The following is a 15,348-nucleotide window of genomic DNA, read 5'->3' as shown; positions in this document are numbered from 1 at the left end:
ATCTATTTATTATGGACAAGTGTGTGATTGCTTTTGTCGGTCAGTACCAGCCAACCTGCATACAGAGAGGAAATGGTTGGTTAAATGTGTTGACAATATATGGTAATTCAGAGACAAGCAGCCAAGTTCTCCTGTATGCTGCAAAATATTTCCATGAATGACTCAGGCTAGTGGAGTGGTAAAAGCCCTTGGATACACTTCAGAAATCTGAGCAGCAGTTCAGGTGTGGTGAAACCATGGTGATGCTTCAAATTCCTCTCATATGTGATGTCAGTGCTTGTATTTCACAGAGATTTCACAGGATATTTATTCTGAGTTGGAAAGGACCCAGGAGGATCATTGAGTCCAGCTCTTAAGTAAATGGCCCATACAGGGATTGAGCACATGACTGTGGTGTTATTAGCACACGCTCCAGCCAGCTGAGCTAATATCAGTATATCTAGCTTAGAACCAGGATCTTCTAATCCAGCCATAAGCAGAGTTTAAATAGGTTTTCAAGCTCATACTTACGGTTAGGAACTTCTGAAAAATGTAGTTGTTAACTCAAAGTTAATGTAGTAATAAATATGTCATGTTGATCATCTTTAAATGAGCTTTATAATCTGAGCGAATGTTTTGTTGTGCATAGGTTTTATCCTGTGAAAATGTTTACCCAACTTTTGTGGTTAAAGAAAAAAAAAATTCTTTCCCATGCATGTGCATCATAGCTGTCCTAATACTTATGTCACTTTTTTAGACAAATTTGTTTCAAGTTAGAATTTTTATAGGCAGGTTGTATCTCTTAACTATACAGTACTTTCACTTTTTTTCCCCCTGGTATTTCACATGATTGTTGCTATAATTGCAAAATTTAAAAAGTGTGTTCAGAGTCTGGTTTTCAAAACTGAGCTCTTTGTCAGTTCCTAAAGCAAGAAGTGATTTCAGAAGTAAGTGACTGTTGTTACAATCACTCCATATCTTTCTTTTTGCTGAATTCCACTATTCAGTCAGTTCATGAGTCAGGATTTTGTGGTATATAGTGTAATTGCCTTTTTGCTAGTTGCCTTTAAAAAAAAAATCCTCTCCAGAAGCTTTCTCTCCAGAAGTTTTGTAGTTGCCTTTTTGCTAGTTGCCTTTTTAAAAAATCCTCTCCAGAAGTTTCACAGATCTGTTCAGCAATAAAATCTCAGCCTCAGTAGAAGTATCTGTGTGTTATAGTTTCAGGGTGTTCTATTTCCAGCAAAATTATTTTCTACATGTGATTTCTGCCTTTTTCCTTTTCTCTTTGTTCTATAGAAATATTTGCTTTTTTCACCTGGCCCAATGAGGTAACTTGCTGCTGCTCCCCAAGAGAAGATCACCTTCTCCAATGTCTTGCTATTACTATGATTGAATTAAACTCAAAGCAGGTATTCTTGAACTAGCTGTGAAGTTTGCTGTTTCTACTCCAAACCTAAAAAGGATCCTGTGACCTCAGAGTGTATCAGTAGTCTTACTTGGTCTAATAAAAAAAATCATTTTATCTACAGACCCTAGCTCATCTTCTTTTCTTCAGGCTATCTCTATGTCTTCAGATTGCTGATGCTTAGGTCATAATGAACTCCAGTTTTATGCAAGTACCTGTAAGTACAAGTACCCTGTAGATCAGATCTCCCCTGCTAATAATAATTTCCAATGTGTGCTGATAAGCAGTTTTAAGAGGTAGCCCATATTGCTAGATTTAGGTATATGGAGAGAGAACCTATGTGTCTTCTCATTCTGTGATTACTTGACTCATAGGTAAATTTCAAGACAAAATAGATCTATTGCTTTCAGTAGTTTCTACAGTGAAATTGAACTTGAACCTGATCCTGTTCTGTGTCAAGCTTCCCACTGGGTTAAATAGCAGGCTCATTAACACTGGAGTGAGTTGTTTGCAGTCAGAATTGATAATAGTGAATTCATGTTCATTAAGGGAGAGAGAGATATTTTTAATTAGATAGAAGAGGAACAGGAAATTAACGAAAGCTTGCTGGCTTGGTTATTACAGTACCGAGATATGTTGCATCCAAAGGACAGCAAAACAATGTTATCCCAGTTGTGCTGATCTGTACTGGAAACTGGTGTTCAATTAAACTGCTGTATGTTGCATAGGTGTCTTCTGCTTGGGGAGCTTTTATTGTATTTTCCCTCTTCTTTGAACAGAACAGTTCTACATTTTCTATGTTGACAGCTGTTCATCTATGGCTATTTCTTAATTTTTTTTTACTGTAGTCATTTTTTATTTTCTCATTGACATATGATCCATATGTTCACTTAAAGTATATGAACAGTTTAGAGGATATCTGTAGCATAGCTTATTAAAAAGGCTTCTATTAGAATCCATTAATTTCAGACATTTTAATATCAGCAGAGAAATAGAATCCTCTTAAGAATTTCCTATACTTTCAGTTACATTAGTATAATTCATAGAAGCAAACTCTATTATCAAAAATTTCTCTAAGTTAAAAGATATTATAATAGGTTGAGTAATTAATTTTATTCTTACAGCTATTGAAATCTGTCTTTTGCTTTTGAGAATTTGTCAGAATCAAAGTATCTTTGCCAGTAGCCTTCTAGAGAGTGAGCATGTTGTTAGGGATTATAATTTTCACTTTTCTGCTTTAAAACTGTTTTTTGAATGTAGAGCTAGAATACTTTTTTTTTTTTTTTAAATCAAGTAAATGTAGAAAGAAAAAGACCTAGAAATAAAACCAAGACAGAAATCCAGTTATTGAATCTTTCAGTTCATCAAACTTTGTTGAAAGTAGATTTTCATATTCTAGTCAGGCTTACTCTTTTGAGATTGCATTCATTTGAAAAATTATTAAGTCAGTCAAGGAGTCCTTTGTTAAAGCTAAGCAGAAGTTACCTTGTTTTGATGAATAAAAGCAATACTTGCTATGTTAAAGATTATCTACTTCAGTTGTTTATCAGCAGGATAAGCAAAGCTATCAATTTTGGCTTTAGGCAGCTTGCAAATGAATACTGTGGGTCCTCATTTTCTTGTAGTATTTTTACCATTAACTTGATGTGGTAGAGCACAAAATCCCAGTGTCATTTACTGCAGCAGCAGCCAATTTTAGTGGTGATTGTATCTTGTCTTAACTGTAAAAAAAACTACTGTGATTTTGGTCTGAAAACAGCTCCATTCTGCAAGTTACTCTAAGGACCTGGCCATTCTTTGAAGTGCAGAAAGATGCTATCTGTTTCCTGAAGAACATAAATGACAACACAAAGCTGGAGGATTTGCTTATGAGACTGGATAAGGAGTTTAATAGCAGAAGTAGATCCGTTCCTGGAGTGAAAAATGGTAGAAGTCTGAAGCATACACACACAAAAAGACAAAAAGATATTTCAGGAAAAAAACCAGCTTAATAAAGGCAAAGAGACAGAAAATAGACTTTCATACAAAGTGTAAATCATGGAAGTTGATGAATTTGAGAATAAGGATCCTGGATTTTTTGTGATAAAACACAGAAGATGGGAATAAAGAAAGATAAGATATCTGAATCTGGAGAGGTAAATGACACCAACAACCAAGACTTGCAAAGATGTGAATTATGGAAGAATTAAATATTTATAGGTGTGGAAAAAGTCAACAGAAATAAGTTATTCTTCTTACTTAAATTAGTTATTTCTGCTTCTTCAGTATTTATAGCCCTATTTTAGTCATGAGCTGTGTGCCTTCACATTTCTGTTTAGCCTGTGTTCCTCTCCTTGGATATCAGCTGCATTTTTGCTGCAGCAGCCTGTTCTATGTGCTCTAGCATTACAGAGAGAATTTACATAAAGTTCTTCCAGTTTAATGAAAAATAGAGAAATGCTAGTTTGAAATTCAGTGTTTTGAATCAGGAAGTGTTTTGTTTATTTTCAATCTTCTTTCAAATCCAGTAATACTAGTGGCTGCTCTTGAGTCATCTTGGCTTAGCTTCCATGAAGAGATTTTCTTTTTAACAGTTTCATTTTTTTGTTAGAGTGGAGCTGGGTTGTGAAGATTTCATTATGAAATATGATAGTTCCATTAAAGGTAGTTTTGTTACAGGCATTCAAAATCCCTGCCCTAGCTTTCAGCTGGATTTGATCAATGGCCAGTCAGTCTAGTGAAATCCAGTTCCAATGAGATATGTATTCCTGGTGGTTTCTGGCAGTATACAGATATACACTTTGTGGTGTTGAGCCTTGTTCTTAGATGTGAGAGGTTGTACTAAGTGGAGCCTGAAGGGTGATCATACTCAGGCAAGGTAATGTGCAAAGGACAGTAATCAGTGCTCTACGCTATTGCAAATTCAGTGTCAACTTTTGCCAGATGTTGAGGTCTTTGTGCATAGTGTAGTTGATACACTGCTGGAGTGGGTGAATTATTAAGAGTGCACCTTTAAACCTCATCAGCAAGCAGTGCGTTTCAGAACAGCTCTTTTTCTTTCTTGTATTATCTCTCTTTCGTCAGTCACTAGGCGCTCCTTATAGAGTTATAGCTTTCTTTCCTGCTGTATTGACAGCTATAAGGTGTTTACAACTGTACTTTCCAAGTCATGCTGGATTTGCAAAGCCCCAGTATCACTGTGGCGTCACCCTGTCCATAGTACTTGCTGTCTGTCCTGTGGTCCATGGTCACCTGCAGCTGAGCCATGATCTGAGCTGTCTGGCCCAACTGTGCCTTCCTGACCTCAGTGCTTGTTCCAGAGACGGGATATTTCTGACAGCTGCAGCTTTTTTACCAGTTGGGATGTGTTAGTTGCCTTCTGGGCGTGCATCTACTGGTACAGTTTTGTCTGAAAATAATCCTTTTTTTTTGCACTAAGACTAAACTAAAGCACAGTAAATGAGGATGCTTGGGAGATTCACTTCAGAAGTCCATTTGTGATCTAAAATAAATGTACAATAATAGACACGACCAAGCACCCTCTGTTTGAATGGTTTTACACCCTGTTTTACAGGGGAGCTTGGTGCAGGCTGTATTTTCTCTGCCTTTAGTGGGAAGGGCTGTCATGCATGCAGAGTCAATGAGGCATTATGGCTTCTAGGGAGCAAACAGGTGTTGGTGAGTGTCTGTTTCACACCTTCCATATCATCCTCTTCCTGAGATAATCTTGGTTGTGGTAGTGACAGTTCAGTCCATATATGTAAAGCATGTGTCAATGCATAAGCCTTCTAATATAAAATGAACATTGTATTTTGCATTGTTTTTATTTAGACATAAGCTTGTGTTCTGTTGTGAAGTCAAAAACAGTGCATATGAGCTTTTAGTGCTTTTTATTACAAAACCTCTCAGAATAGTTTTGTGCAGGTTGAGGCAGGAAACAGAATTGAAGGCTCACGTAGAATTGAAGCAAAGACAACCGAAAGGGAGCCCACAACCTCACTGCATTCCACCTGTTCCCAAACCAGCAGTGACATATCAGTCATGGTCTTAACTGGCTTTTCCCCCTCAGTCTTTCCTGCAGGTGTTTCAATGACAGATTTCTCAGTATCTACAGATACTGTGCAGCACTTCTTCATTATCAACGAAGTTACATATGTTCCCCACTATGTAACCAAGATACTGCTTGTTGCAAATTAAGCCCATTACTTTTTTTGCTTGCTATGTGGACAGAAACAATTTGTTCTTTCAGAAGTTTCTTCTGTATTGGAACATTTCTCAATAGGTTCTGTTAGCCCAAAGACTTTATTTAGGGCTACTGCAATTTATCATTTGACTTTCATTAGACTATATTAAGAAAAGCCAATTTTCTGTCTTCTTAACTTCCCTCTGATTAATAATAGTTTGCAAAAAATGTCTTAGAATGGAAAATTCATGTAACATATTTTATGTTTATTATAAGGGACTGAATTTAAATCAGTTATTATGAACTTGTTTTTTTCTTTTTTAGAGAAAAAAATTTGCATCCTTTATCACATGAGAGCTTATAGATATATTAAAATATTGGGTAAGAGATAGATCTAGGGTGTAATTCCATTATATGTGGAAAAAAATCTCTGAAGATATTTCATGAAGCAATACAAAAAAATAAACTTTTTCTAAGAATGATGAAGAGTATGTAATATATGGCTATGAATGTTTTTACATTTAAGTAATGATTGAAAAATTGTTCAGAGAACCTATTCTAAACTTATCTAGTAAGAAGACTCACTCACTATTTTGGAATCATTGTGTTGATGTTTCATGCTTCCCACACAATCTTAGAAAGCTTGCCTTCTTCCTTCTTAGGAAAAGTTTTATTTTTCAAGAGATACCACTGCTGGGATATTATAAAACTACCATGAATGTTTTGTATTAACGTATAAAACATGCATACTCCTAAATGTATGCATTTTCTGAGAGGAATGAAAAATATTTTGTAGCTTGGACATTTGGTTTCACGATGCAGCAAGCTTAGATACAATTTATCTTATAGCAAGTGGATTATGAAGAAAAATGCCGACCCACATGGATTTTCAATTATCATTCTACATTATTTCTTGAGGGAATTGGATTTCAGTGCCCCAGTCAAGGCCTCAAACTGCTTTGCACCGGGCTGTTACATGGGGGCAAAGTAGAGGCACACTCTGCCAGATGACCCTTTTATTTGAGGCTGTGACAAGGCCGTGGGTGCTGGAAGAAGGTGTTTGGGTGTTTCTGGAAGCAAGTGTGTTTTGGCAGGTGGCTTTGCAATCTCCTGACTCTAGTTGCCCTCTGTTTGGCCAACACCAGATATAAAGACACACAGAAAAACCTCACGTAAAAGAACATATTAGGTTATTTAAATAGAAAGAAAGTATTTAGAATATAGCGTATTGCTGAGAAAATGAATGAGCAGTTCAACAAAGCCAAAATAGCACGTTGTCTTGCTTTTGTGCAGCACGGTCCAACAGTTAAAGACCAAGCCTAATGAATTTATTATTTGTTTTGTTTTAGAACGCCAAGCGTGTACATCCATGGCTGGCTCCAGCGTCCTTCCCTCCAGCATGGCCGGTATCAGCAAGGAGCTGCTGGAGCTGCAGCACCTGATCCAGTTCCCGGAGGAGGTTGCCAGCATTCTGACCGAGCAGGAGCAGGAGCTCTACCGCAAAGTCCTACCCATCGACTACCTCTGCTTTCTGACCAGGGATCTGGGTAGTGCTGAGTGTCAAAGCAAGCTGCCATCTCTTAAGGCATCCATATCTGCTACTATTCTTTCTTCTCACAATGGTGAACATAATGCTGTAGAAGATCTTGTGACCAGGTTTAATGAGGTAAAACAAAACTTTTAAATTGCTTTTCATAGGGGTTATTACCTGATGTGTGGTTTAGTTATTTCCCTTATCTCTCCAAGCCAAATTTAGCTGTAACAATAAATTTTTAAAATATAATTTAAGATGACCAGTCATTTAGCTAAATAACTTGCGCTGAATTTAATAGGAGTTATGTGATCAATTTGCTCAGTGAGGCTGGGAAACAGTGACCTACCTTTTTCTTGTACATTGTAAAGTAAACAAGAAGAAAAAAAATTACAGACTTCTAATTCTTCATATTTATACTGACAGTATGGGGTACAGTTTCAGTCAGTTTATTATTTTGTTTAGGTGCTGGAGTTCTATTTATTTGTTTTGGATTCTTGTAGACTAAACATGATCTTAGGAGTCAGCACAGAAGTATTATAAACTAGAATCTTCTATATTTGCTACAATATAGCTACACTAACCTGCACTATTTATTTAAACACTGTGTGTGTCTTGAGCATTGTTACACAAAGAAGTGTCACTTGGCATGACATTTTCACAAGCCAAATGTTGAGTTCTTTAGTAAGATTTTATTTTGTTTTCAGGAAGGTGGTTTTCTGACAAGTTTAATAGAAAATTGGTTAACGATTGAGAAAATTATTTAAAAATCCACCCAAAACCCCAACCCAAATCAAAAATCAAACCAACTAAATAAAAACTAATGTTTTATCTGCAGAAACATGGAACAGTATCTTCTTTTCTAGAATTATAGAAGTGCAATGAAATGAAGATAAAGTTGACTTAATGCTTTTTTAGTTTGTTATCCACTGCATTCTTATGGTGAGTGAGATGAAAATCCTGCAAGTAGTAAAAAAAAACAGTATAAAATTAAGTAAATGTAGAAGAATGAGTAGTAACCCCCAGTGAACTTCCTGTGGGCTGGGCAAAGAAGAATCAGGGAGTGAATATTTAGCATGTTTTAAGGGGTTCCTTCTTCTTGCATGTTACTGAGATTTAGCAACTAAAATAGGGTAAATATATTGGCTTCTCTCACCTCATTCAATGATGGGAACATACATAAAAGTTGCAGCTGCAATATTCAGTCTTTAAACAGAGCCTAAAAATAGTTCAAATTAGCTGCAGTAGCAGTACTCCAGAAGATGCTGTGGCTGGAGGGGACTGCAGGTGCTGACCCTGCTGGGACCCTCCCTCCTGGGGCTTCTCACGGGGCTGGGGCCGAGGGAGATGAGGTGCACTGGCCAAGCTGTGCCACAGCCTGCCCGGGCACAGTGCCAGGGCAGTCATCAGTGTTACAAATTAGACCGACCACGATTGTGTTCTGACTTTGAAGGTCACAGGATTGAAAAGCAAGTGGGTCCTGAAGAAGTCTTGTCAGAAATGACTGAGTCTGTTCCATATCAATGACAATTTTAGCATTAAAGTTGCCTTTTGATAAGATAGTCAGCATTATGTTTCAGTATTGGAGTTTTGTGACTTCCCAGTTTTTGTTGTCTAGCGTTCCTTGTTTGGTAATTGTACAGAATAGTTTTTTATACCATTTGAATTAATTCCCAAATATTTAGTGCACAGATTCTTTGGTATTTAGTGCAATAGATTATTTGAAGTATAATCTGGAACACATTTTTAAAAACATAGCTGTTATATGTTTAAATGGAGTTATTGTAAAATATTTACTGCTTATAATAAATCACTGGTTTGCTATATGCTTTGTCTTATGGTGGAGTATATCAGTTGCCATAGCCAATCACAAGCGTGAACTCTCAAAATGTCTTTGTTTATAAATGGAAAGAAAATTCTTGTACAAAGAGTCATGATTTTGTTGGCAAAACTCAGTGAGCACTTGCTGATTTTTTTGGCATACCCTATAGAAATACTGAAGTGTATTTATAATGTGGGAGCCAAAATTACTTTTAGGATGACAGGCTTCTGATACATGATGGGGAAAAACAATTCCATGTCATTTTTCTCTTAAATAATAATTATATTATTTAGAGTATTTTTCATAAAGCAGTATACTTTTTAGTATGTTTTTCTGACAATACATATTAAGGAGAAACACTCTATAAAACTTATGTAAAATGACAGTCAATCCTGAAGTGCATTCAGTATCACCAGCTATAAATAAAGCCTGTAGTCTTTAAGGTTTGATTAAAAATGTAATTGCGTAATAGTGGAGCCTTGGGCACAACACGTACTCATTGGTGGGACAGCTCATACTTAATTTCCTGCTAATAATATCCAATTGATCTTAGTTTCATCAGAGCAAGACTGTAGACCAAGCTAAAGACAGATATTCTTTCCTATTACTAAATGTAATTAAAAGCTGATTCTGAATTAGTGGGTAGTGTGGGAGGATTAGTGTGAAATACAGTGACATCTACCTTTACAAAAAAACTATTGGCTCTAAGTCTCTAAGACTATGCACTCAACAGTAGCAGTAATATATTTTCTTGCTCTGATGGAGCAGAAATGCTCTTTTTCTGCTCTGGCTATGTGAAGTTTAGTTTCCAAGGATGTAAAACTGTAGAAAGAAACTGCTGAGATTCTGCAGAGTTAGCAGAGCCCTGGCAGCTGGGAAGTTAGGAAAATGGTACCTAAGTGTACCCTACCAACTGTAATGTACTTTTTTGCTATCTCTCCTTGTTGACTACTGTGCCTTTCTCTTCTTGATTTAGTTATTTTCTCTGTTTTTTTTATTACATGAGTTCACCCTGCTTCTTTACATGAAGTGACATGTGCTCCTTCCTCAGTGTCATGTGCCACAGTCTTCCTGGGACTCTGTTTCTTCTTCTGCCCCTTTGACCCCCCAGGCTCTTCCACCTTTATGACTGACTCCAGCCACCCTTCTGCCTGTTACCAGCACAGTGATCACAGAGACACAAGCACAATGCACATGTTGTAAACATTTATGTGTATGTAAGCATTTAAAATAATTTCAATCATTGCTTTATATAAACATGAAAATAGTATCTTGTAACTTCAAGTAAGTTTCAAGTAAGAGAAAACCAATAAAACTTTAAACAAAGTGAAACATTCAATTTTCCATGCTGACATATGTGGACAGAGCAATTGTGGGTTCTTAGATTGAAAGTTGCACCAGATTGGAAGGTCATTCAGACAGCTGACTGAAGTTAGTCCCACTTCTGACCTGAAAATGCAAAATCAGAAGTCAAATGCAGAAGGTGTTTTTTTTGAAAGATACGGTTGCCAAAAATAAGCTAAAAAGGTAAAAAAGTTTGAACAGTGTTAGTGTAGCCCTGCTACTGGAGTGGGTTCATCACTCACTATATCAGTCTTAAAATCAATAAAGGTAATTAAAATATGGTTACTTAGGACACTTAGTGATGTTAGTTTTATTTTTAATGGTTAAATTATGAAAGTTTTTTTCATTGTTCGTTCAAATACAAATTTAAACCTCACTAGCAAAGTAGAGACATATCATTTTACTGAAATAATGGAATGTAAATAAATATTGCAGTCTGTCTCTTAGTTCAGCATTTTTTTGCAATGCCTAAATGGGTTTGCATAATGCTTTTTAAAAGATTGTGTTTGTACAAATATCAAACTTTTTCCAGTCCTTGTTTGGAATAGTGTTTAATCAGATTTAAAATGGTAAATGTTCTCTGTAATGCTATATAATTTCACACAAGCATGGAAAGTAAACCATTTGTTAACAAGACACGCAATTTAAAATATTCAGATATTAAAAATGCATCTGAAAATTATCTTGCATATTATGCTGAGTCAAAAAAATTTAATAATTAAACCTCAGTGAAACCCATGTAAAAAATTCCAGTTCTGTTTGATACATAGAAGTGTACAGATTTATACACAGGTATTCATCAATATGCACTGACAGGTTTGTGCACAATTAGCAGTGCAGAGGAACTCACTGCAGCCAGCTTTAGTGCTAATGCTGCATACTGCTAGTGTTTCTTAATAATTGTTTTTAAAGGGAGAAATTGGACTATCCTAATACATTAAGAATTCTGCTTTTAAACAAAATAATGTTTTTTCCTCTTGCCATGATTACCATATGATATCTGATGAAGGTTATTATTCATGTTCTTCAGATTTTACTCAAATTTCTTGTTTTTTGTTAAACAAAATTACTAAAACTAGAATGACTTGGTTAAATGGGTTATAGATTGCTATGCTTATTCTTTGGATTCCTTAAAAGTCATCTTCTTGTTTTGTAGGCAGAGACTTTTCATACACATACTTAATTTTGTCACTATTGAAGTTTCTTGCTTTCTTGCTCCAGTGTAGGCAGTATTTAAATCAGCTACAATTTGTTATAGAACGATATCCATGACTAATTTATGGTAGGACTTACAGAAGGTATGTACTGTAATCTTACCTTGTGGTAAACCAGAAGATTTTGTTTTACTTGCTAGCAACGATAATTGTTAAACTTCAGGCAGGCAGCTGTGTTTGGTAATTTCACCTCCAAAAGCTGCATCTCTCAAGTATTATGAAGTTCCTAAAAATGTAATATAAATATAGAAGACATAATTTCTTCCATGTAGCATCAGCCACTGAAGTATGTAAAGTATGTAGCTTGGGAATTGCTGTAAAAGTTTTACAAACTGAAGTGCTGGCAAACTGAGTGTAAAACACTACAGATGATAAAACACTGCAACTGGAAATTGTTAATAATGTCCTCCCTCAAAGCACCACTACATTTGCATTCTCATAAAATATAAGATTAAGTTAATATAATTAACTTTAAAAATAAGTTAATTTCAATTTTAAAAAAACACATAATACATTCTCTAGGAGCTATATAGAGGATGGTTATGAATTTATATAAATAAAACTGGATATGTATTCATGTATATATATGTGTGTGTGTGTGTGTGTGTGTATGAATTATCATAATCTTGAGTATTTGAAGGCTGAAATAAGAGAATGAGTGAAGAAAATCCATGGCAAATTCAACATTCATGAAATGCTGTTCCTTCCTGTGTACTACATGGAGCGAGGTTCCCATAGAGTGAATGATAAACGGTCCTGTAGGTTACACTTGTACAGAGATTTAAGGTCATGTACCATAACTTGAGGATCAAGTTCCATCAGGAGTGTCTCTTTCGTGTCCTTCATGTTTTATTAGTAAAAGCAGCTGACCCTCAGTAATAAGCTATGTCCTGCCCCTGACAGATGGGTAGATTTTTGTCTGCATATGAATTTGCCTTGAAATCAGTGGTAGTTCAATAATTAGGTAATCAAAAACATAGGCTCATTTTACATTTTTAGTGACTGATATATATTTCCCATGTTTAAAAGTAAAAAAAAAAACATAACACTGAGTAAAAATATGTCTTTCCCAAATGCATTAGCAATAGCTAATCTGAATTTACTTGAAGTCTTTGATCAAAGTAAGATAAGCCAAAAAGACTTCTAAAAAATTATTTAAATTAGTTATTGAACAGATTTTGGTGCAGTTAAAATAGTAGAGATAAAAAGCTTGAAACTGTACAGATACTTTTACTACAAATTGTAGTACATACTGTTCAGTATAGCTTGCATTGCCAAGACATCGGGCACAGGTCCTGTGTGCTCAGATTCAGATTTGGAGAAGATTCCTGCATCTTTTAAACTTTGCAAATGAGGCTACTTTCTATGTATCTGAATTTAATCTGGCTCAATGTTGTTAGTGCTTCTATTAGGGCACCAGAAAATATTTAAATCTTAAGCAAACATCTATTAAATTTTGCTTGTTTAGTACTTAATATTAGTGTCCAGTAATCCTGAAATACACTAATTTTTATCCATCTGAATGAAAAGACTGATATTATTATCAAGTTGTTTAAGTGGATTGTGTGTTACTCTATTACTTTTCTTGTGTCTTGCAATCATGTGTATTATCGTGATGAAGCCAGGATACATTTTCTCATGCTTTTCAGACTCATCAACAGTGCAGCGGAAATCTAATTATAGGTTTGCTGTGATGATTTCTGTTCTGAAGGGAGCTTAAAATGAATTCCATAAACAGAACTATGTAAGTCAAGTGTGAAAAAAAGAAGTAAACTAAGGAAATAATTATTACTGTGTTGTAACGTAGATTGTGATCTGATGTTAAAGTGCTGTCCAACACAAAAACTTAGTCCAAAAAGTGTTACTGCTCTGTCTGACAAATACTTGCAATGTATTTTGATCTCCTTGGCAAGGCTACTCCTGTGCACTCTTTGGCTGGGATGTGCTGTGTGTGCTCAGACACTGCCTGAGCCCTGAAGCTCTGTGCTGATGTCATGGAGCTTGGTACCAAGGCAGCTGATGGTGCTTCATCCTCAGATCGGGTGTTCTTGGCTGTGGTGCAGCTGGGGACGTGGCTCTGCAAGCCAACCAAGAGGCAAGTGCTGCAAGAGGACAGCAAGTGCTTCTCTTCTGTATCCACTTGACTGGACTGTCCAGAAGTCAGAGCTTGCCAGGGTGAAGCTTCCATTTGCTCTCTTCCCCTGCTAGAAAACCCCTGGGTTTAGTGACAGAGAAATTGTGTCACATCTAAACAATGCCTGTGCTAATTGCTTGCCAAAGTGGAAAAAATAAGATTCTGAATTCAGCTTCCAGGTGAATCCCATAGCCACGAAAAAATAAGTACCTACAGAGATCTTGTCTGCTTTTGTGTGAGGTGCATCTAGCTCAGCTGTACACAGACAGCATCTGAAGAAACCCAATTCTGAGCTCCCATTTCAATGAAAATTTGATAAGTTTGTTATTTCTTGAATACCATCTGTTCCTGACCTCCAGGAAAAATTAAAATACCAACATTTCTAAAGAAGGCGTTTTCATTATTTCTCAGGAGTGGTTTGTGTCTTTAGATGCTCTCTTCTGTCCCCTGATTCTGCCCAATCTGTTAATATCTGCCTTTGCTTAGTCTATTTTAAAATTAAAATATTCAGACACATTTTTTTTCTTGTTTAGTGAAAGATTTTTTAAAATGTTTTCTACTCCTCTATTCTGCAGGAGTGAGCATGAACTTCATGGTGCCTTTTGTACTCTTCTTTTGCTCTTACACCTTATACAGTATCTCAAGTCTGCAAAGGCTCACCCATGCTGCCCTTTATAGTTTTTTGTTTGTGTTTACAGGTTGTAAAAGTTCATCATGCTGTTTATAGTGGTCTTAAACTCTCTATTAAATAGAATTTCAACATGTGGCTGCCCTAGTTTAAAGGTTTGCTCTTAATGGAGAGTCTGAAGTCAGTTGCCATTTTGGACATTCTATCTCAACTTTGATACTGTTTTCTCCTGATCATTACATCTTTACTACCTTAGATTAAAACATATCTGTTTAAAATGTATGATGCTTTAAAATTTCTAAAACCATATTAATCAAGTTGTTGCCACATTTGGTATTTCATAGCAAATATTAATTTTTTTTTTGTGAGACTGCATATTTAGCAGTTGCATTCCCTAGCACAGGCATTTCTGGAAAATTAGAATAATATCCAAAAATAATATGTCACTTTATTCCAGCATACAAAAACAAATCTGTGCCACAGATCTGATTGTTCTGTTTCATACTTTCTGATTTTTTAATGGATTTATTTTATTACCTTTTATTCTGGTTTTGCCCTCATTTGACCCCTGTGCCATGCAGTGGCATTGTGGTTTGTCTTTTCCGTACCTTCATGCTCTTCAGGTGTTTACTTCTTTGTTGACTGAGTTTTTATATTTCAGGAGTAACTAAGTGAATGCATCAAATAAAAATTTAGCTGAATTCAGATTCTCACTCTGAGCTGCTGCAGTGGTTATTGTGCTGCCCCTGATGCACACAACCTATTACAGCATCCCCATAGTCACTCCTGAGTATGACCCCAACAAATGAATCTTCAAGAATTCAGTCTTAAAAGTGTGATTTTCTTTTTCTATATAGGGAGTATGACTTCTTCTCATATAGACGTTTCTCATTTATTGTTCTTGACTAATGTTGGCCTCAGACAGGTTAAATAGTAACTTAAATTCTTTGTAGTGTTTGATTTTTCTCCCTCAGGAGTGGGTGGCTTGGAGCACTGAATCCGTATAGACTTGCATAAAGACAAACCCTATATATTTTCAGTGGGATTATTTTCCTGTTAGTACTAACACATTTACATTTTATTTCACATGCTTGATTTTTAAAATAAAAGTCTATGGCCCCTGAGGGGC

The 15,348-nt window shown here is 35.9% G+C and overlaps 1 protein-coding gene across 7 annotated transcripts in view; it reads left to right on the top strand.

The window, feature by feature from the left end:
• PLCE1 (phospholipase C epsilon 1) overlaps positions 1-15,348 on the top strand; it is a 154,305-nt gene that overhangs the window by 96,081 nt on the left and 42,876 nt on the right. For all 7 annotated transcript variants that reach the window (XM_085583639.1, XM_085583638.1, XM_085583642.1 and 4 more), the window contains exon 4: positions 6,896-7,212. In XM_085583639.1, coding sequence (XP_085439765.1) covers positions 6,896-7,212 — 317 coding nt within the window. The remainder of the gene's footprint in view (positions 1-6,895; positions 7,213-15,348) is intronic.

Source organism: Lonchura striata, chromosome 6, assembly GCF_050655825.1.
Source record: "Lonchura striata isolate lonStrDom1 chromosome 6, ASM5065582v1, whole genome shotgun sequence".
Lineage (NCBI taxonomy): Eukaryota > Metazoa > Chordata > Aves > Passeriformes > Estrildidae > Lonchura > Lonchura striata.
Note: the sequence above shows the minus strand (reverse complement) of the source record. Positions and strands in the feature narration are given on the sequence as shown.